Raw genomic sequence first — 21489 nt, 5'->3', positions numbered from 1 at the left:
GCCCAGAAGACTGCAATAGAATGTAATAGATATGACTTTAAAAATTCCAATGGAAATTGGAACTATTCATTTTCACAGTCTATAGTGTTTACACTTAGGCAAGTTTTAGCTTATGATTATGTACCAATGTTTCTTCTGTCTTCGAGGTGTAAATGAGTAGGGTTATGATGTTTATGAATTATGTAGGGGTCGGTAGAGGGTCAGTCCAGGAAGCTCAGGATCACAGGTCATTCAGAACCATGGGAAGGGGACAGAAGATACAGCCCCATCTGGGCCAACAGGATCAAGGAACATAAAAACATTCCTTTTATACCCTCCAGATATAAAGGTCCTTAGAGAGAACCATCTTCCATTCCTTCAGGTTATGAATAGGAACATTCTATGGCTTACTCAGGAACTCCAACCTCTCTGCTCATGTATTACTTATTGATCCCCTTAAAATCCTGGTCATGTGTGTGGAGTTGTTGGCCAACATACTTGTGTCATTTAGCAGGATGTAATGGCCCAGACTGATGTTGTATTTGGCCGCATCTGACCTTATCAGATAACAGTCAGGAGATTAAAAAAATTGTTTTTAGGGCCAGGCCGGAGGAAACTGGGGATCATCCTTGACATAATGCCATCTTGATAGCATTCTTATAATGCCGTTGAAGGGATTCTAACTTTTATCATACAGGGATAGGAGATTTAAACCCCTATACTACAGGGCTGCAAGCTGGACTTTATCTCTGTGGTTAATTATTTAGAGCAACATGATCGAGCCGGTGGCCCATGGACTGCATCAAGCCAGAGACCACTTGTAACGAAGCCTGTAAAATTATTTGTTAAATTGACACAAGTTCACATATTTTCTTTATTGTGAAGGATTCTTATATTGTCTGTTGCTTAATGTGTGACACACATGCCACTGACTTTCACCATAAAATCCTAACATATGAAATGTAAATTTTTTCAGTAAAAGCTGTGTTAGATGCAAGGTCTTGCAGAAGTGAATTTAAAATAACATAGTAATTTGTGCTCATTTCAGTAAAATAGTGCTAGGAGGGATTTGTTGGCCCACCCTTCTTTAGAGATATGCTAGTGTGAGATACAGCCAGCTAGAGTGAACATTATCTTGAAGCATAGTCGATAAAGGCTAATATTAGATACACAATATTACTGCTGCGTCAAAAAAATAGAAAAAAGAATAAGGATAAAAATCATATGAACAGGATTTCATAATTTCTAAATTTTAAAAAAATTGCAACACGCTTCAGTTTTGACAATTTCTGCTTGTCTTCCATCTGTACATGACGCCAACATGCTAATCCAAGATTGAAAGAGTAATTGTCGGATTGTAAACTTACATTACCTAAAGGAGATGCTTTGTCTCCCTTGCTCTTTAACTTTGCGCTAGAATATGCTATAAGGAAAGTCCAAGATAGGCAGGAGGGTTTGCAATTGAATGGGACACATTAGCTATTGGCGTATGCTGATGATGTTAATATATTGGGTTAACGTGCTCGCCACTGGACCGAAGGTTCGCGGGTTCAAACCCGGCCGAGGTAAATGGATTTTTAAGGGTGATAAAAATCCGTAGCACAACTTTCTTTGGAAGGGAAGTAAAGCCGGCGGTACCGTGTAGATTTACAGGATGTAAAAGAACCTTACGAGCATTAACGAGACCGAAGTATCTCCTGATTCACTGCTAGATGGTGCTGGATGGCTCTGGCTTACAAATCAGGATTGAGTAGGATTTGTGCAGAGACAGTGGGCTTATCACTCATTACTCATAAATGCACACTTCAAAAAGAGACAAATAAACCTCCAAATGGGAGGAGGCCAAGGCTCGACTTCGGGCTGTTGCGCCATAGACTCAGTCAGTCATAAGTGCAATATAAAGGAATGCAGAAGTGTTACTAGAAGCTAGTAGAAAGGTGGAACTAGAAGTAAAAACTAAGTACATGTGTTGAGGAGGATATTTGGGCCTAGGAGAGAAGAGGATGGGGTGTGGAAATGTTAGTTAGTTAATTAATTAATGCAACCCCGTTACAATTTGCTCTTTGAATCCTAAATGCACGGACAAGCCTTGCCTGCGGTTCTTGTCACGAGCTTATTAACTAATAAATTACGTATTTTTAAGCGTATGTAAACTGGTAAGCCCTTCTACAGCCGGACAAATTTAATCGAAGACTGCTATGTTTCGGGAACAAGGTCGTTTTATTCTGAAGCCCACTGTCAAACCTGTTTATAGGCTTCTGTGTTGCTATCCTTGCTGTCGTTTCCTGATGGTTAGTTACTTTCAATCGTAGTTTGGTTTCTTGTGCATGCAAATCGACGATATAAGTTTCTGACACTGTCAATGCTTGTCCGCTTGTAAGTGTATATAGGTTAAAATAGGCACAGAAGCTGACACGCCTCTAACTCCTCACCTCCCCCCCCCCACACATTATTGCTAAACGAACCGTAGACTAATCAACATAAGAATTAATGGATTCACGTAAAAACTCGTATTCTTTTTGCAAATCTCTTGGTTTTGGCAATTCCTTCTCTGCAATAACCGCTATGTTTTAATGAAATGTTTGCTGTTGTTTTGTTGCTTGGCAACCGGCCAATGAATACAGTGATTACAAAGCGGGATCACGGTTTAAGTAGTGGAACATTGGTCAGCAGGAATGTGGGGTCTATATTCATAATATTGACACATTAGGTAAGTAGTTTAATTATTTCAGTTAATTTTAATAAAATTCGGGGCGAAAAATAGGCGCTTTTGCTGGTTGCACAGTAAGTTTAGTTCGAACTATCCTCGCCTGTCAGCTTTCGCTCCTTTCACTTCCCAGTGCTTCAGAATCAAAGTGATCGTGTTACCTTTTTTCCCGAGCACTATTTAACAGTTGGATTTCATGTCTATGGTTTGTTCAAGCAAAATATTGCCCACACCGTTTCAGATCATTTCGTAAGAAGTGCATACAGCGCATTAATTTTATTTCTAGGTGCAGAGTGTGACTCATATTGTTACCGTAAACGCTATCCCTACGTTTTGTTTGAGGTTAAGATACAAACACGTTTATACTTTGTTTAAGTGTGTATCTGTTATCTTTACTGCCTTACAGAGAGAGCTTTTCCATCCATTTCCTTGTATTGTCTGTATATATTAAAATTTTATTCTGTTCGCGAACTTAAGGACATCTGTGACTGTTTGAACGACGGACCGGACCATCTTCTGATTACTGCCCATAAAGTAACTTTGTGATTTATTTTGGATCCACAATTATTCTGTAATTGAAACGTAGATCACAACGTGTTTACCAGACGTTAAGAACCTAACACTTAAATGAAGTGCAAGTAACTGTATTCTTTATTTGGTTCCTTGCCGCTGATCTGTAGCTTGGACATATGACACTTCATCCAAAAATTGCAACGTCACTTGGCTCCATAGATTTATGGAACATTTTCAACAAACTTGAGTATTGAAATTATATTTTTAACCAATGCCTCAACATTACATTAAATGTTAAATACTTTCACAAAATCGAATATATTCCTTAATTAATATAACGAAGGACTATTGTGATATAGTAGCGAGAAATTGAAACTTGAGTTATATTTGCTTGAAAGTGTTACGTATCACAGTGTGAAGATATGACGTGCGGAAATGTGTAACTTAAGACAACAGACATATCATGTCTTTTGTCAATATTTTACCATATATAGGCGTATACTTGGAGTACAGTGTAGTAAGAGTGCAGATATATATGCTGTCTCGAAATGCAGGCCTACGTAACGTAAGACGACGCAATATAATTTTGCTGGTACTGGTCCCGACACTATTTTCACACTTTTTCTGGGAAGGCCTCGTCATAGGGAACGAGCTCGAATATGTTGGCAAGAATCGTGGACACCACCTTACTTATGGCCTCGCCGATACCCGGACCCAGTTCCTTCAGTAGCTCCCTCCAGTTCTCATTCAGGAACGTGTTCATATTATCACCTGAACAGAGAACAATAACGTGATGTAATGTTCTTATACGGGTTCTGCATGTGTATATTACTATCAAAGATAATTTAATGTAAAACCTAATGTAATTAAAGGTGCTGCATTCCACTTCCTTTTAAGCAAAGCACTGTCCATAACTCTGCCCACACCTGTCTTCCATACACCTGACAGGCGTCAGACCTCGCCAGCCAGCCATCATACACAGATGAGAAGGTAGTTCAGAGGTGATTGTCACTTCTGCCATATGGTACACTTCTGATGCTCTGTTTGCGTACACGTGTCAATAATAATAATATAATATATATTAAAAACAAAATGTATTTCGAAAATAGCAGCTGCACTGTGTACCTCAGGGACAAGGTTTGTCTCGGCTACACAGAAGTAAATACCCTATAAAGTGGTGAATAGATGGAATAATAATAATAATAATTGAAAGTCAGATTATAGCAGCACAAGACCAGGCGCTAAACACTAAATATTATGTAACCAAAATATTAAAAACAGATACAGAGAGCAAATGCAGATTATGCCAACAATTTGAGGAAACGACAGATCGCGTTGTGTCTGGATGCCCAGTGCTGGCAAAAGAGCAATGTATACAACGACATGATCGTGATCGTACTTAGCTGCATTTTAAAATATGCAGGAAAGCTGGAGTAAAGCTAGAAAAGAAGCATTGGTATGAACAAATTCCAAAGGCAGTTGAGACAAGTCAGGATAACCAGATATTATAATCCGAAACAAAAATGGGACTCGTCTCTTAATTGATATAGCAATACCAACTGACAGGAATGTAATTAAGAGGGAAGCGGAGAAGATATTGAAATACAAGGACCTTCTCATTGAAATACAGCGAATGTGGAAATTGAAAGCAAAAGTAATCCCAATAATTATAGGAGCAACTGGAACTGTCTCCAAGTCACTCAGAAAATATTTGGCCAACATTCCGGGCGAACACAATATCGGGGAACTTCAGAAAACTGCCAATTTAGGATCTTCATACATCATTCGAAAGACGCTCATATAAAATATATAGTCATATCTAACAATAAATTATATAACACATGTAGCACGTGTTAAAAACAATATGTATTCCGGAAATAGCTGCTGCACTATATACCTTAGGGAGAAGGTCTGTCTAGGGTACATGGAAGTACGTACCCCATAAAGTGGTGAATAGATGGAAAAATAATAATAATAATAATAAGGGGTTAAGGTAATGGGGAGAGGTAGTACCTTTCACCATCATAGTCTGACTATGCTGGACACTGGCCCTCACCCACCCAGGAGTAAGTGAAGCGCAATGCAGATGCTAGGCATCCAAGAGCCTCTCCTTGCTCAAGTCCGTCCGTGCGTGGTGAAGAGCCACATCCGACTAGAGGTGACCCTGTTATACGAGGCTGGTCTACAAAGTAAGTTTCCCTGGGGCCGTTTACAGAAACAAATCACAATTTCATGGAAATATTTATTGCAACAGATACAGCAAGTGTCCAGCTATTTTTCAACATATTCGCCACCGGAATTGAGACATTTGTCATACCGTGGGACCAAATTTTGAATACCTGTGTCGTAGAAGTCTACCGCCTGGGATTGGAACCACTGTGTGACAACCATCTCCGCCTCTCTGTCATTCTCAAAACGCTGACGCTGACCGGACAGGAATTTCTTGAGGTGTAGGAAAAGATGGAAATCACTGGGAGCGAGGTCCGGGCTGTAGGGTGGATGATTAAACACCTCCCAGCTGAACTCCTGCAGGAGACTTGCTGTCCGTCGAGCCGTGTGCGGCCTAGCGTTATCGTGCAGGAAGACAATACCGGCACTAAGCATCCCGCGCCGCTTGTTCTGAATGGCCCGTCGCTGAAAATTGTCTGCACCAGTGACGCACCATCTGCTTGCTCATAACGTTAGGCCCATAGACCCGGCACAGCTGACGATGAATTTCGATCGGCGCTATGCTCTGTGCATTCAAAAACTTTATCACTGACCGCACTTCACAGTCGGCGGGAGCTGGAATAAGAACCTCCATCTTCAACAGCTGCAACGATGCTTAGTGCCGGTATTGTCTTCCTGCACGATAACGCTAGGCCGCACACGGCTCGATGGACAGCAAGTCTCCTGCAGGAGTTCAGCTGGGAGGTGTTTAATCATCCACCCTACAGCCCGGACCTCGCTCCCAGTGATTTCCATCTTTTCCTACACCTCAAGAAATTCCTGTCCGGTCAGCGTCAGCGTTTTGAGAATGACAGAGAGGCGGAGATGGTTGTCACACAGTGGTTCCAATCCCAGGCGGCAGACTTCTACGACACAGGTATTAAAAGTTGGTCCCACGGTATGACAAATGTCTCAATTCCGGTGGCGAATATGTTGAAAAATAGCTGGACACTTGCTGTATCTGTTGCAATAAATATTTCCATGAAATTATGTTTTGTTTCTGTAAACGGCCCCAGGGAAACTTACTTTTGGGACGCGCCTCGTATAACAGAACACGGCGGATCTAGAGGAGTAAACCTCGATAAATAATCCCGTGCAGCTACTACCGAAGAATGGAAAGACAAAGATCTTCAGTACAGGTCGCCTAGTTACTCCAAGGGCTGAGGTTGCTTACGGCAACGAGGCAACTCAACGCAGGCCAACCATGGACACGCACAGCCAACAAGCCCAAGACTCACAAGAAAATCAATCAAGAAAAACAAGAGTGGCTTGGACAAGAGAAGAAATGAAGGAAGTAGTTTGGTGTCACATGTATTGTACTAGCTGGCACTTGCTAAAAACAATATGGATCCCGGAAGTAGGTGCTGCCCTATGTACCTTAGAGACAAGGTCTGTCTCGGGTACATGGAAGTACATACCCCATAAAGTGGTGAATAGATGGAATAATAATAATGTCACTGTGCGGTAGGAAATTTGGCGTATGGCCTTCGGCTGCTGCTGTTGCTATATATTCTGTCCATCAAATTGAAGCATTAAGAAAGACCCTAACTAAAAACACATATTTTACATGAACGTATTGTTTTTGGATGTACAGCTCACAACTCTGATATAGAATCGTCTTTGTTGTTGAGGAGTCCTGAAACTAAAATAACGGTGAAAGCAATGAGTAAAATGTGTTATGCATAAACAAGGAAGAAGCAGAAATCATAAATTGTACAAACTAAGCCCATGTGATCTCTCGAATACGGAGGATGGTTAAACTCGACCGCTGCATTCCGTGATTTGTATAATAGTTTTTCACGAGAAATTTCCTCTCTAACTATAAATTAACATTTCCCGTTGTTTTGTCGCCACAGAACAAAGAAATACAACAAATTTAAAATAATCGTATCTATATATATATATATATATATATATATATATATATATATATATATATATATATATATATCATAGGTACCAACCGAAATTACTAGTTTCACACTTAGTTGCTTTCGTTGGGGTAAGGAACTTTTGACTGCGTCCGAGCGTGTCTGCCACTGCCGTACGAACCCCCTCCCCCGCAATCTTATTAAGAAATGGATGTTTGTTTCATGTATCAAATTAAATTAAAACACAACGGGAAGTCATGTCTTATAGAAACATATTCCAGAGTAGTAATACTGAACATATTTAAGAACCGTTTTAAGTTTTGCAAGTTCTAAAGGTAAGGAATTGTCGAAAGGAAAGTTGAGAGAGACGAAACGGAAGCTGTTACAAAACAGAACGTTGTGTACGTTACAGTTGTGAGTGACTATTAACAGAAATCTTATTGTTGATGTTTCTTTTCAGGCAAATTTCTTTTACATTTGCTACAGTTACAAAACACGACAAAGAAAATTTCGAACTGCCATTTTTATACACCCATTTTATCACATAAAATTTTCAGACAAAATATTCTACATGGTATAATAATATACCTATTTCTTTTCTGCTATTCAACGTTTGGGAAATTGAAAATATATCGGGGTGACTGTTATAAGTCTAGGAATATAAGACAAGACGATGCAGATTACATTAACTTGATAGAAATGTAAGAAGTAGCTGCGATATACTCCCGTACCAGTGATTGCAGATTTTATATATAGTAAACCCTCGTCCAACGCGGGAGATACTTTTCTCAAAAGCTGCGCCTTTGTTGAATCCGCGTTGGTTGAAGTTAATAGTGTACGAGATTAATGGAGATAGGGGAACGCGGCTGTGTGATGTCAAAGCAAATAAAGAAAATTAGAAATATACCGTAATGATATATATTTATGAACTTGCTGTGTAATATAGTAAAGTATAATCGGAAAGTCAAATATTAACGAAATGTTTAGCCAACTGTTGCTGCGCTCATACCACCGCGCACCATACAGAAAACATTTATTTTCTCATCTAATGTGACTTACAACTTATATTTATTTTATTATCGTTTCAATATTTACGTTTTCATTCCATAATGCTGTTAAAGCTTACTATCATACACAATAAAATAAGGAAAACAACATGACACAATGAAAGACTCCCTGGTTACAAGCCGCGTCAAGTGGCTGAATGGTGAATAAACCATATCTTATGCAAACGTTTCTAGGGCAAATCTGCTGTCATCCTCAGGGTTGCTGCGTAACAAATCTGGTCCTTTGTAGCGCGTTCACCGATGGGAAGTTCCCATCAGCCCTAAGGATGAGAGCAGAGATTGCTCTCGAAACTTTGGCAGAAGATATAGTTTGTTCACCATTCAGCCACCTGACGCGGCTCGTAACCCGAGAGTCTTTCATCAACTTCGCCGCGAAAGATTCACTTTATACAACATGACACGAGTTAGTACGGTAAAAGCTAAAGAGAAACAGGCCGCGAGATGACAGTTGAACTGAATATTTACGCTCTTACATTTGCTGAATAGAGCACACCAAGTTGATAAAATAAATACACAAGCAAAAGCTAAACAGTGTTCATCTTTCTAATCAGCAGTGGTATTTTTTAGTGTTCTCTACCTATGGAGTGTTTGACAGACCGCGTGTAATCTCATTTTCTGCTTTATGAAAATAATTGTTCAGATTTATATCTCGCGTATAATGGAATCCGACTTTGACAAACCCGCTTTGGAAAATGGTTTACTGTACTTACGACTGATTATATCTCTCTGCCTAAACAGGATGTGCATCTGCAGTTTTGCACACTCTTTACGTCAGTAGTAGCGTTAACCACTTACCCAAAAACTTGTCCCCGTTGAAGAGATTGTCGAGATGGATAGTCATGTCTTGAATGTCGAAATACAATTTGAAGTCCCTTGGCTGTCCGTATATTTTATCTTTTCTCCGTACTGTTTCGAAATTGTAGTTGATCTTCACGTCGACGCCCTCTGCAAAAAAGGGGAAAAAATAAATAAAAAACAGCTGCTTACTGTTGGTGTATGTCAAAGTACAGAGTGTGAAACTCATTAAGCAGTTCTCTCGATCCACGTGTTACTTTCACTTATATTTAGAGATTTTTCTTACCATCTTGTTCTCAGACACTCTCAGTACATGTTCTACCTCAGAGACATAGTGTCATGTCAGTAAGAAAACAACAGGCAAGGTTAATGTTCTGATTATTTAACCTTTGCGTCTTACGCGAAGAGAAAGTATTCTGCAGACATTCCCCTTTAATCTGTTCCTAATTTATTTTCGGACTTAAGTTTTATTTGTTGCTGTCTTCCTCAGTATATGAATTTGGTCAACAACTTCGAAAGATTTATTAGCCACATTTATGATTTCTCATTTTGGTGACGGGATAAGAAGATATTTTCCCATGTGGAATTTTCTTCTTTTAGTAACAGACAACCTCCGTACGTATTTCTAACAGAGCACGTGTGTTTTTCTCGGCCAATAAATTAACATCATTAGCTTAAACAAGAAATTTATGTGTCCCATTCAGTTCCAATCCCTCCTGACGACTTAGGCCTTCCCTAATAGCATATTTTAAGTTAAAAAACAGTGGTGTAATGGTGCAGTATGTCTTTATTTCAAACTATTTTGTAAAGGAAATGGGTCAGACAAATGTATATTTCAGTAAACAATCTATTCAGGTAACTCGTATAGTTAAGCAAGTTCTGGATGAGTAGAGACAACAAAATAAAATAGTGTAACTTTGGCTTTCAGAGATGAACTATATCAGATGTTGATAATTATATAATGTTTCTGCAAATATTGCATTTGCCAACTTCAGGGTGAATGTGTAGTGGCTGGAAGCAGCATGCTCTTTCACTCCGCCAATCAGCACCAGTAAATTGAACTTGTCACCCACTGTCTTCTCTCAGAAACGGTCAACCACTGCACAATTACCCTGAAGGTGGTAACTGTAACGTTTGCCGAAACATTTGGTAATTCTTAAGATTCGACACGGCTAAAATCCACATTGAACTCCAGTTAAAAAATAAACCTAAGGACAAGAATAACAGAGTAAGTTTTTGCCATTCTATTTCCACACATTTGGCGCTAACAGCACTGATATACACAATTTTTGTTTAATAATGTATACTACATTATTTCAGTGTGTTTTTATTACTGATAATAAATTAAAAAAGCATAATTTTGCCGTCACCCACAAATTAAAAAAAGGTTTTTTAATTATTGCTATAGGACTGCCTTGTTCATTGCTGTCAATCTTATTTGTCTGTTCGTATTTTATAATTTAACTGAATGACATTAAAAATATAACTTTGAAGCTATATGTCCGCTCAGCAGGGCAGAACTCGCACGACATCATTCTCTTGTGGTAGAAGTTTAAACCTGCACACGCACTATACTGATCTTTACCAGTTAATTCCTTTCCAACATTTCAGTGTGCTTACATCAGTGATTGATTGTGTACAGAGCTTTATTATGCCTCGAAATTGCGTAAATTACTTAGACAATTTTTATTACATGTATCTTGACTATAGTATAAAATTTAACCGAAAATTAAGAAAGCATACGAGCTCTAATTTTGGTGCGAAGTAGGTGACCAGGATAAACGTTGGGCTCCTCACATTGTCTGTGCCAACTGTGCAGTGTCTTGAGAGGATAGGTAAAAAGTTTTCGAAAGTCTATGATGTTTGCTTTTCCAGTGGTCTGGTAGTGTGGACTGACAAAAATACAACATCAGTGCACGAAGTTGGTGAATATAATAAATAAGTTTTGAAATGAGGGCACAATCTGTACAGAGAACATGGCAGCCCCCCCCCCTCCACGCCATTGTCCAACTCACTCAGGACCAGGACTCCGTCCCCGTAGCCTGTTATAGGAAGAATCAGCACTTTGCCTGACACGTTGTAACGACAATGGATGGTGAGAACCGGGAAGAGCAAATCGAACTCGGCGTGCTGCTTGCTCAGGTCGAATCTGTAAGGAATACATTAGTATTAAAGTACTCACATGCTAAAACGAAGCTTAAAAACAATGCCAATAAAACATCACCTTATTTCAGAGCATTCTGAAATAATGCATCAAGAAAAAATTGTTTATACGGACTTAATAATTTGAATATAGTTTAATTTTGAATAATCGAAGAATTTTTTAGCCCATCGCATGATTCATGCCGTAGATTGGGCATGTGGTTGATTGCTGAACGTTAGTTATATATATTTGCATACCTATGGAATACATTTCACATATGAGTCATCATGGTGCTGTTGTTTTACTTGTTTCGGTTACCACAAGTATTTGTGAGGTTGCATCTCAGAGAGGAACATTTTTGGGACCCATAAACGAATTTAATAACGGAGGAATACTAGCCTGTAAGTTTAGTTGAATCTACTGTGCTATACCACTAAAATTTGAATGGTCAATGCAGTAGTGACTGTGTTATGATTATTGAAAAAATCTAGAGATTTATATGAAATCACAACTTAATTTGTTTTCTCTTATTTGTGCAAAAATTGTTTAATTGTTATGATAACATTGAAAATTAAATGTAACGTATTACAAAGAATCAGTCAAAAAAGTTACATTGAGCATGTGGGATTTGATTACCGGCAGCTATGGTGTTTTCTGTTCGTCAATGAGTCCTACTCAAACTCTAGGTAGGAAGCTAATATAAAAGTGTTCTTAAAGAAATAGCGTTTAAGAGTTTGTGATCAGGAAAGGGTCCACGGTAATGAACTATCAGGTCCTTAACAAGTGGAGATACTTTAACTAACTAAAAGACCACTAGCTTCAAAAGAACGATTCTGTTCACTGGTATAGTGTTCCTGTACTTTTCAATTCCGAGGGAAACCCTAAGTCGATTTCATCTGTCACTGCTTTGTAGTGAAATTGTTACTTTTTCGTAGAAATTTGTTTGTGCCTATAGCACACAAGACTACCTGATGTCCTTGACTTGCACTTCCTTGATTCCTGCAATGGTTGAGTTTCTTGCTACGAAAGACAGGCCGAAGCTGGACGAACCCTGTTGTACGGACAACTCGTCTACCAGGAGTGGTTCCAAGCGGGGTACTCTGTATTTCGGGTCTCCTGCGAACAGTTGCACATCATGTCCTCATAACATGAAAAATATTGAATCTAATATCTGATGGATAATACTGTAACTTATTTTCTAATACGCCATTCTAATATTGTTTCCCTGCTTTGTAGTTTCTCTAAGTGGACTGTTCCCAAGGAATTTAGACACTATTCGCAGAGATTTAAAACATTACCCACTGCTGACTCCATTGAACAGAATCGTTCTTCATAGGCTGATAGTCACCCAGCTCGGCAAGAAATTTCCGGCTTTCTTTTGCACCTTGGTTACCCAATTTGTCTCTTCTCTTCAAAATTTCACTCTGCAATTTTGTAAGCAGTTTTTGTATCTCCCATGCATGCTACGTGCCCCACCATGTCATCATACATGATTCGTTTACCGTCGTAATTTTTAGTAAAGAATCTTAAAACCTTGCATACCGTGCAGTGTTGAATATTTATCTAAAATATATAAATCATGCATACAAACAAAAGTGTTTATACTTTAGAAAACACTTGGTGCTAAACGCGTTTCGACCTCATGAGGTCATCATCAGTGGCAAGAATTAATTCATTAGTCTGTCTATTAAATCAGACAATTCATAAGACTATGGTTTGTTATGAAGCACTGAGCATAAAGGGGTCGCACTTTATAAAACCATAATTTATGTAATACCACACTAATGAATTAATGTTTTTGCCATTAATGATGACCTCATGAGGTCAAAACGCGTTTGACACTTTTTTTTAAAGTGTGAACAGTTTTGTTTGTATGCATGATTTTATATATTTTAGATAAATATTTAGTAAAGAGTGCTAGTTAAGCTCTTGGATTTGTAATTGTGTGTATTCTCCTTCAGATTGTTGTTTTGTGTGAAAGTGTTACAGATAAAGAAACTTAGTTCTTTGTTATAGCGCTTTCAGAAAGATAGAGGTTTAATTGTTACGAATAAGAGAATAGTAAGTTTGAGAGGGGACGCCGCGCCCGTGTGGCGTCTTGTCCCTTGCAGTTTTGTAGATTCTTTGTGGATCCATCAGGAAGCGTCGGCCCTAAACAGTTGAAAGACAATGCATAAATTATAATTCAGTTATAATAGGCATACTGATTCAAGCACAAACTGAAAGCAGAGGATTGTGGGTTCAATATTATTTGGAAAATTTTGTTAGCTAAATGTTGGCTGAAGTTATTGCACCACCATTTAAAATAAATTCATAAACATATTCATACGAGTATTAAACATAAATATATTTATACTCAAATAAATTACGTACGTAGGTATACACGCAAAAAATATGTATAGGCCTATACCTACATGTATGCACACGTGTTTGAATACTTGATCAAATAGAACGCAGTAGAGTCCTTCTTGAGAAAAAAAAATGTCGCTGAGTTTTCCAGAAAATTCAAACTACTTTATAATGCCTCGGGGGCCCATTATATAACTTTCAAGGTTATGTTCCCGTTCGTAGGCAGTCCTGTTCTTGTTGCCTGGAACTTGTAAATGTTGCCTTCTCTAGAATCTATTTCGCAGATATGTAAATTCACTCCTGAACGCAGGTTAATGAAAACAACCTTGGGCAAGTTTAGTCACGATAATCACATTAGATCGCATATTTAGGGGGAAATGCATACCGTCTAGACACGTGGTTAAGAAATGTCTAATTTCCTGCTTGTCTAAGGGAACAGCTGTTATCCCAATTAGTCTGTGTTAGACAACGTCCTGACATGTACTGCATTTATATATTTTTTCTTTTAGCAAGTTGAAAATCACTTATAAAATTTAAGTGAATTTTCCAAAATATCACCACATAACTAAATTTCCCTTTGTTTTGGGGTGATGAAGCAAATCTGCTGTAGTCATGTCTTGTGAGGCCCTTCTCCAGATGGAGGTTAGCATAGCGTTTCATTAGCCTCTATAAGGCTCTGTCCAAAGCGTTAAGCAATTTATCTCCATTCTTATGGTGAATAATCGGTTTTACTACAAATTGGGTGATGGATATCTCATGCCGTCACTTAAAACAGTGCAGACTGCCGTAATGCCAAATTTAAATCGAAGAAAGCAAAGATGCTAACGTATAGTTCCAGTTGCTAAGACGTAGCCTTCCACTTCCAGACTTATCTCTGGATTAATGAATCCAAAGTTTCTTCACTTCACCTAATTTCTTCTTAAGTAAGGATCTAAATCTATGTGAAATTCGTATGGATATATGATAAATTTTATAGGTTTTAGGAATTAATAAATTGCGCCAATAAATAGTCTCATCCAGGCACAATTATTTACGCATAGAATTTATTGGATGCCCTTTAAACTTTGATCTAAGTGTGGAATGACTTATGGGCCCGCCTATGTATCTGTCTGTTTATCGCGTCCTTCATCACATTGTTACAACATATGTTGCTCTACTAACATCGACCGTCATGTGGAGTAAAGAACACCATCCTCATTTTGTCGTGCCCCAAGGTGTACAACATTCTAGCCTTGCTTGTTTTAAAGGTTGTCCAATCTGCACTGTTGATATCATTTAAAGTTGTATAATTGATGCAATTTTGTGTTAACGTTGCTTATATTCTTAATTGTTCGACGGGACTTTTGTGGTTATTCATACATTACTTTCTTTCTAATAACCAATCAAAAGGTCTCCTGAGATTTTGTGCATGGACGGATTCCAGTTTTTCAGTACTTTCGAATCATTAAGAAATTACGTGACATGTCGGTATAAAATACATATTGTATCATTAAATTCATATCAATTTACTCCCCAGTTCTTAGGTATCGGCATACACATTTGTCTTTGTATCTTTTACGGATACTTGCGTTTCTGCCGCATGTGTCGTCGGGTGTCTGGTTCTTGGACTCCCAAGCCGCCAATTTCACTGCATTCAAATTAGCGACACGAAGACCGACAGAAATTTCCATTCGATCTTTAAATTATTTGGCTTCTTGCCCACAAGAAAAAAAATCGCGTGCTTTAGAGCCACTTTTCTCAAGGTATCTTATTAATAGCAATGTGTTTCTGACAACCGAATCTCATCTGTTTTGCAAATATTTCTCTGCGAATCTAATTGTTACTAACACGTTTATTTTCATCCTCAGTAATTAACACCTTTATGACACATTAAAATAAAATGTACATGATTTTCATGATGTTTGTTAGACACTGAATAATCAAAACTAATTTTACGTGGTAGGGAATATGAAATAATTTGTTACTATTCGTTTTAGAAGAAAATGAATTTGTAATGTAGGTACGATTTCTTGTTAAACATGTTTCTCAGTTGTAAAATTTAGGTACAGCCATTACTATAGCGGTCATGTAATTATAATTTAAGGACTGGTACAAATTAAGACTCGCTCCGCGGGTCAACGTTTGAGAAACATGATATTATTGATTGAACTACAATGTGTTGGTTGAAATTACTTGAACTGTATACGTTTAAGTGAAGATATGAAATATATAAGGAAAATGAACAAATATAATATTACGCTTTACAAATCCTCTTACCTGTAATGGTGAAATTAACCATGTGGCTAGACAGTAATTCTCATAGATGTAACGGGCAGACTACATGGTAAGGAACATGCAGCTCTTAGAGATATCTTACCGTTTATAAATTGAGGAATTGCTTCTATGGCATGTTTCGTAGCGCAAGCGTTTAATTCCTTATCATTACGGGAACACGGCTTGATGTAAGGAGCTGAAACAAATGACCCTCATGAAAGAAAAAAGGTAGCACTTGCATTCCTACACAGCACTTACATTTGTTTATCTAAAATCTTTAATCTGTAGGTGTTGTGATATGACTGACAAATCAAGGAGTATGAGATGGGTGGGAGACACATCGCAAATTTTAAAGATGAGAAGTGAGTACAGAATTTTAGTACGGAAGAAATAGGCTTAAGTCGATTTATAGTCTTGAGCGAATTTGAGGGTGGAGACTGCACTGAAATGGTTTAGTGTTCGGAAAATGAAAGGTTCAAATTTCGGCCCGGAGACAGTCTCTCTTGACTGAGGCTTCGGTGAATATCTTCGCTCCCCTTTAGCAAACGCAGAAATAGTACTTTAAATTAGGCAATGACAGCGTTCTTTCGCACGCCTTCCAATTCATTATTCACGAATCGTCTTATAATTCGACGTTATATAATCTGAGCTATCGGCAGCATTGTTAAATCAACTAACTACCCCAAATGTATCACTCAGTTTCCGTCACACATGACTGGACGAGTGCGACTGGGGAAAACTTCAAATGTAGTTCTGACGCTGGCGACTCTGACAGCAAAAAATGCAAACGAATCAGTGGTAGTGCAAGTGGTTGAATCTGGCGGAGTCAGCGTTTGACAGGAGTCTAGTTTCCGGCTGTCGGTTTTTTGGTGATAAATCTGTCTTCAGTCAACGTGAAAATGCTTTTATATTCAGTCAGTGTTTTAAAGGAATGTTATAAGTGTCCTGCTTTAAATGAATTTGTCAAATATGTAGTTCTACAATACACCGTATTGATCTTTAGCTCAAAAGAAGTTTATTCCTGTGAACTTCGACTGGAGATACTGAGCTAGTAAATAAATACATAATTACGTGAAGGTCACTTTAACCTCTTAACTGATACATAAAAAATTCAGTACACTACAAGAAACAGAAGCTGGACTATTTTTATTTGTCGTTAATTTGGTATATTATCTGAAGATTCCCATATTTGTAATTACCTTGATCACGTTTAAACATTCAGCTTGTCGTTGACCGTATTATTATTAACGTAAATTTTTACAACCTATTATAATTTCGATATTGTTTTTTAAGACTTTTTGTAGTCAGTGAATTTGAAAAATCTTACCACGAAAGATCTATCTCGTGTACGACGGCATAGAAAATGTTCCTTGATCGTGCTCCATCTACACAAATATTGCGCATAAAGAAGTATATTTTCTCTATAATAACATCAGTGAACTTGAGAGTTTTGGGGAGTAAGGAATTCTGATGTGCGTGCTACATCATTAGTTTGACGTAAGGTTCTCAGAACCAAAGTGACAAAGACACACCTAAAAGTCTGCTTGAGTTAGGTCACTTTTAATCTATGGATTATGTGTCATTCAAGTTACTATTGTGAAATCTGAGGTTTTCAAGGCGGTGAGGATGATGATGTTTTTCTGGGGCTTGGCTCCGTGTAAACCCGTCAGCGATGGTCAGTGTTTCGCAGAAATATGCAGTCTTCATCGTAAACCCTGAAAATGGACATTTACCAACGAGTCTAGAGTATAGACAGCTCCAAAACCTAACGAGGAGTTTTTATCATTATACCGACAAAAAATTCTAAGAAACTGGACCAGTTTTTGTTCTAAAGGTATCAACTTGAAGACGACGTCTCAGCTTTTTTACCACAAACACAAGGCACAGCTTGTTAAAAAAATTCTGCCACTATAACTCATCGATTTCCAATATCTCAAGGAGGAAACAGAAATTAAAGACAGAACAAAATGGAACGGGTGTAAAATCAGCTTCCAGTGTGATTGTTTCGAAACTTAAGTGTAAGAGACAAGAGATTCATCCTTAACAGTCTATAATTTATTCAAAAATTCTCGGTTTAAACATCGGATTGAATAGACTGAACTGATTTTATGATTTTTTGGACTAAAACATTTAAATGCCGAGTTAATCCGCACATGATTTTGGGCGCGGACGTTTTAATTAATTTATTTTAATATGGCAATACATTTTGTAAATTCCAACGAAGTCACTAACATATACCGTAACCTAACAAGGAAACAGCCTGGCTATGGGTTGTTTTATGCTTAATACATTATTTAGTGTCGTTATGGCCACAAGAAGGGACGACAGATAGAGAAGTTCTCGTTATGGCTTCAGTTGCCTAAAGCTTGTGAAGATTCATATGACAGTGGATCAGTGATTAATAGGTTATTCCTTGGAAACAGCTTGTTTTTCACCTTAGATTTAGACAAACACCCTGTGATTTTCCATCTGTGCCGCTTGTGTTTTATTTAAATCATATAATAGACTGCCGGAAGACAAAGTCTCATGATACCATTGATATTTTTAGGTAAATTTGGACTATGCCAAAAGAATTTCTTCTAATAAAAACAACTTTTCGAAATAATTTATTGCAACGAATTCCGATGACTCTTTGAGGCAAAACTTCGATTCGTGTAGTTATATAATCCAAAACAACCAATTAATCAAAATTGGCAGCTGTTGCATAAAAAAACCGGTCCACTTATTTTTAGTTTATAAAACATTTTAACTCATCGGCCTTGGAACGTGAACATTTTTCTACTAATTGTCTGAAAAGACTTTTATGTTTGATGTTTTACCAGTAAACCAATATATGTAAGGTTATTTTTAAAAAAAATAATGAACGGGTTTTAATTCGACTGTACCTGATGTTAAACCGTTTATCGTGGCCGAATATCCAATTGTTTAAATTATTCTACGCAGATGTAAAAATACTATATTTACTGCATTTTATTATACACACGATTCAAAAAATTAGAAAGCGCGGTTTTACACTTGCATCTGACAGTAAAACGATTTGTTTCATGTACTCATGCAGATAATCTGCTGTATACGTATGCATCAGGGAAAAGGCAGAGAAATCGATCTTGGGCAACGCGTTCAATGGAGCACACTTTCTGAACACTTCTGTTATATTATAAAAACCTAGTTAGGAAAGTACTTACCGAGGTAGGGCCAAGAATGTGTTTTGGTACTTCAATATTAAGCTCTTCACATTGATATAATGTGCACATGATAGTACTTTTATGACTGAATTGCTGCATATCCAGTTTCATCAATATATGTAGCAGCACTTTAAATGTTTGTAAAATTGTTCTTTTGGACTCTGTCAATCGTCTAAACTACAAAATTGAAATAAACTATAAAGTCTCGAAAGTGGATTCTGCTTCCGTCTTTAGGAAGAAAAGTGAATAGGACGGAAAGCCTATCTCTTGGGTCCTCTTTTTGAGATAGCCTCAGATCTGAGGATTCAAAGAAATATTGTGTGAAGTGTGTTGACTGGAATCCTCTTTCTCAAGATAGGACCCAGCAGCTCGTTATTTTAAACACGAGAATGAAATTCGGGTTCCATAAGAGGAGCGTGGTATCTTGAGAGGCTAACCGTCCATCATCTTCTGAAGAAAGACTCTTCTTTATGGAGTTAGTTAGGTCCTTAAGTGAAGTGTCTGTTAAAATTAACTACAGAGAAAAAGTGACAGTGGAACCACGGTTCCGGAGAATTAGACGTAAATACGTCTATACGGAAAGGAAGTTTATATATTGGCTTTATTCTAAATATTTCCTTTATACATGCTTTACAATTGAGATGAGTTTGATTAAGACATTGCTTATTCAACTTGAATTAGTTACGCTTAAGATGGGTCTGTGGTAGCTGAATGTAATATAAAGTAATGTAATGTAATGTAATGAAATGTAATGTAAGGTAAGGTAAGGTAAGGTAAGGTAAGGTAATGTAAGGTAATGTAATGAAATGTTTTATAGGTAACAACAATGCCAAGTAAACAGATGACGTTTCCTTGGTAACAATAATGCCGAGTAAACAATTGACGTTTCCAATGTAACATAACAATGCAGTTACACTTTTTCGTTTCACTTTTTTGTTACACTTTTTCGTTTCACTTTTTGCCGAATGACACTGTCCCGAAAATATAGACGTATTTACGTCAAAAACGTATTGGCGGTTGTGTCCATATAAATAAGTGATGAATGTGAAATTCCAATCATTGAACTTAAAATAAACTTGTTTTAACTTTTAGTTATGTTCTTGCAAATAAAAGGTAGTTTAGTATTTCACCCTGAGTCGTAACAAACATGCTAATTTTTAAACTGTGGATACCTGGAAATTTGGTACGGCTCATAGGATTGGATAGGAATTACAAATCGCAGACGGGAATTAATAAATTCCTAGTTTGAATTCAGCCCACTATCCTGAATTTTCTGATATCCGAAAGCGGATAATAACAATTTTCAAATGACGCATTCGAATGTTGTACTTCCATATTCCGCACTTATACCAAGACTCATTAATGAATAAGCATCTCCCCATTTTTCTTTACTAACCACACATTGTATTGAATGATGTACGCAAAATATCGTTCTCATTAAAGTTTATAATGTTTTTCTGAACTAGTTCTTTGGCCCTGAACGGTGAGTTATACTTACGTAGTTTGAGAGTGTCCGCGCAGATAAATGAGCTCAGCAGAAACAGTAACAGCTTTGGCGTCTCCATTGTGACTGATCTGACAACCTCTGATCATGTTATGGATATAGTGCTCATTCCGACCTTCAGCAATATAATTTACTTTTTCTTGTAAAATCTTTCCCGGTCAATACAATCCGGACCTGTAGTTATTCAACTAGTAGAACTTATAATAATGTAAGATATAATGAATAGGTAGGTTTAAAGAGAGCAACTTTACAGAAAATAACATAAAGCAAGCTTTTAGAGAAGTTAAATTCTATAAGGAAGGCTTCAAACCAAGGACCAATTTATGTAAAGATAAACAGAGAAAAATAATCAGTGACAACGCAGAAATTAAAAATAGATGGAAGGAATATTTTTAGCAACTTCTCCGATCAGTGGTGAATAACAATCATCACAATTGTAGCCGGACATTTTTCAAGGAAGTCAGTTTAGAAACTTGAATTTCACAAAGAACAATGGGCTGGCTGTTCAGCCTAGTGGAGATTTCCGTTGGAGGTGTTTTGGTTCGCTCCACCCCACGCCATAAACTGTTGGCGTCACTAACGGTCAATTCCTAATCAAGAGCAGTCGCATTTCAATGCCACTGTGTATTACTAAAGATTTCAATAAAGTCCTTTTATAAGTAACTTTTCCAAGAATGTGTCACGTTAAATGCATCCCAGTATCCCATGAGGAGATCTCATGATTCTGCTGACCGATAGCTAGCTGATATGTGTTTGGGTGTGGCAGTGGTGCACCAACGTCTGGCACGATGGATGCAGGAAACGTGGCAAAATAGAAAAAAAATGTGGCGACAAGTGATTAACCGTAGAGGGAAAGAAGACACTACGACGTCTCGTCACGACACCCAAGTTTCATCTAGACGCGAGACTTCGAAG

At 37.7% G+C, this 21489-nt stretch overlaps 1 protein-coding gene across 1 annotated transcript; it reads right to left on the bottom strand.

The window, feature by feature from the left end:
- Nucleotides 1–3314: 3314 nt before the first annotated feature.
- Nucleotides 3315–20658, bottom strand: LOC110832454 (protein takeout). The gene is made up of 6 exons (XM_022069476.2): nucleotides 20569–20658; nucleotides 15989–16081; nucleotides 12252–12399; nucleotides 11156–11289; nucleotides 9141–9290; nucleotides 3315–3970 (listed from the first exon to the last, which is right to left on the bottom strand). The coding sequence occupies exons 1-6, from the start codon at nucleotides 20633–20635 to the stop codon at nucleotides 3813–3815; spliced, it is 750 nt and encodes a 249-aa protein (XP_021925168.1). The 5' UTR covers nucleotides 20636–20658; the 3' UTR covers nucleotides 3315–3812.
- Between the last annotated feature and the right edge of the window lie 831 nt (nucleotides 20659–21489).

Source organism: Zootermopsis nevadensis, unplaced genomic scaffold, assembly GCF_977971745.1.
Source record: "Zootermopsis nevadensis isolate Lab colony 2312 unplaced genomic scaffold, Znev_1.0 Znev_ptg000010l, whole genome shotgun sequence".
In the NCBI taxonomy this organism is placed as follows: Eukaryota; Metazoa; Arthropoda; class Insecta; order Blattodea; family Termopsidae; genus Zootermopsis; species Zootermopsis nevadensis.
This window is presented reverse-complemented; position numbering and strand designations above follow the sequence as displayed.

Excerpts from the sequence above, each read along its gene's own strand:
- LOC110832454 (XM_022069476.2), bottom strand. The coding sequence starts at position 20,635 with ATGGAGACGCCAAAGCTGTTACTGTTTCTGCTGAGCTCATTTATCTGC. Across the intron at positions 12,400-15,988 it reads AATTCCTCAATTTATAAACG|GAGACCCGAAATACAGAGTA; the intron begins GTAAGATATCTC and ends AACTGTTCGCAG. Across the intron at positions 11,290-12,251 it reads GTGCAAGTCAAGGACATCAG|ATTCGACCTGAGCAAGCAGC; the intron begins GTAGTCTTGTGT and ends TATTCCTTACAG.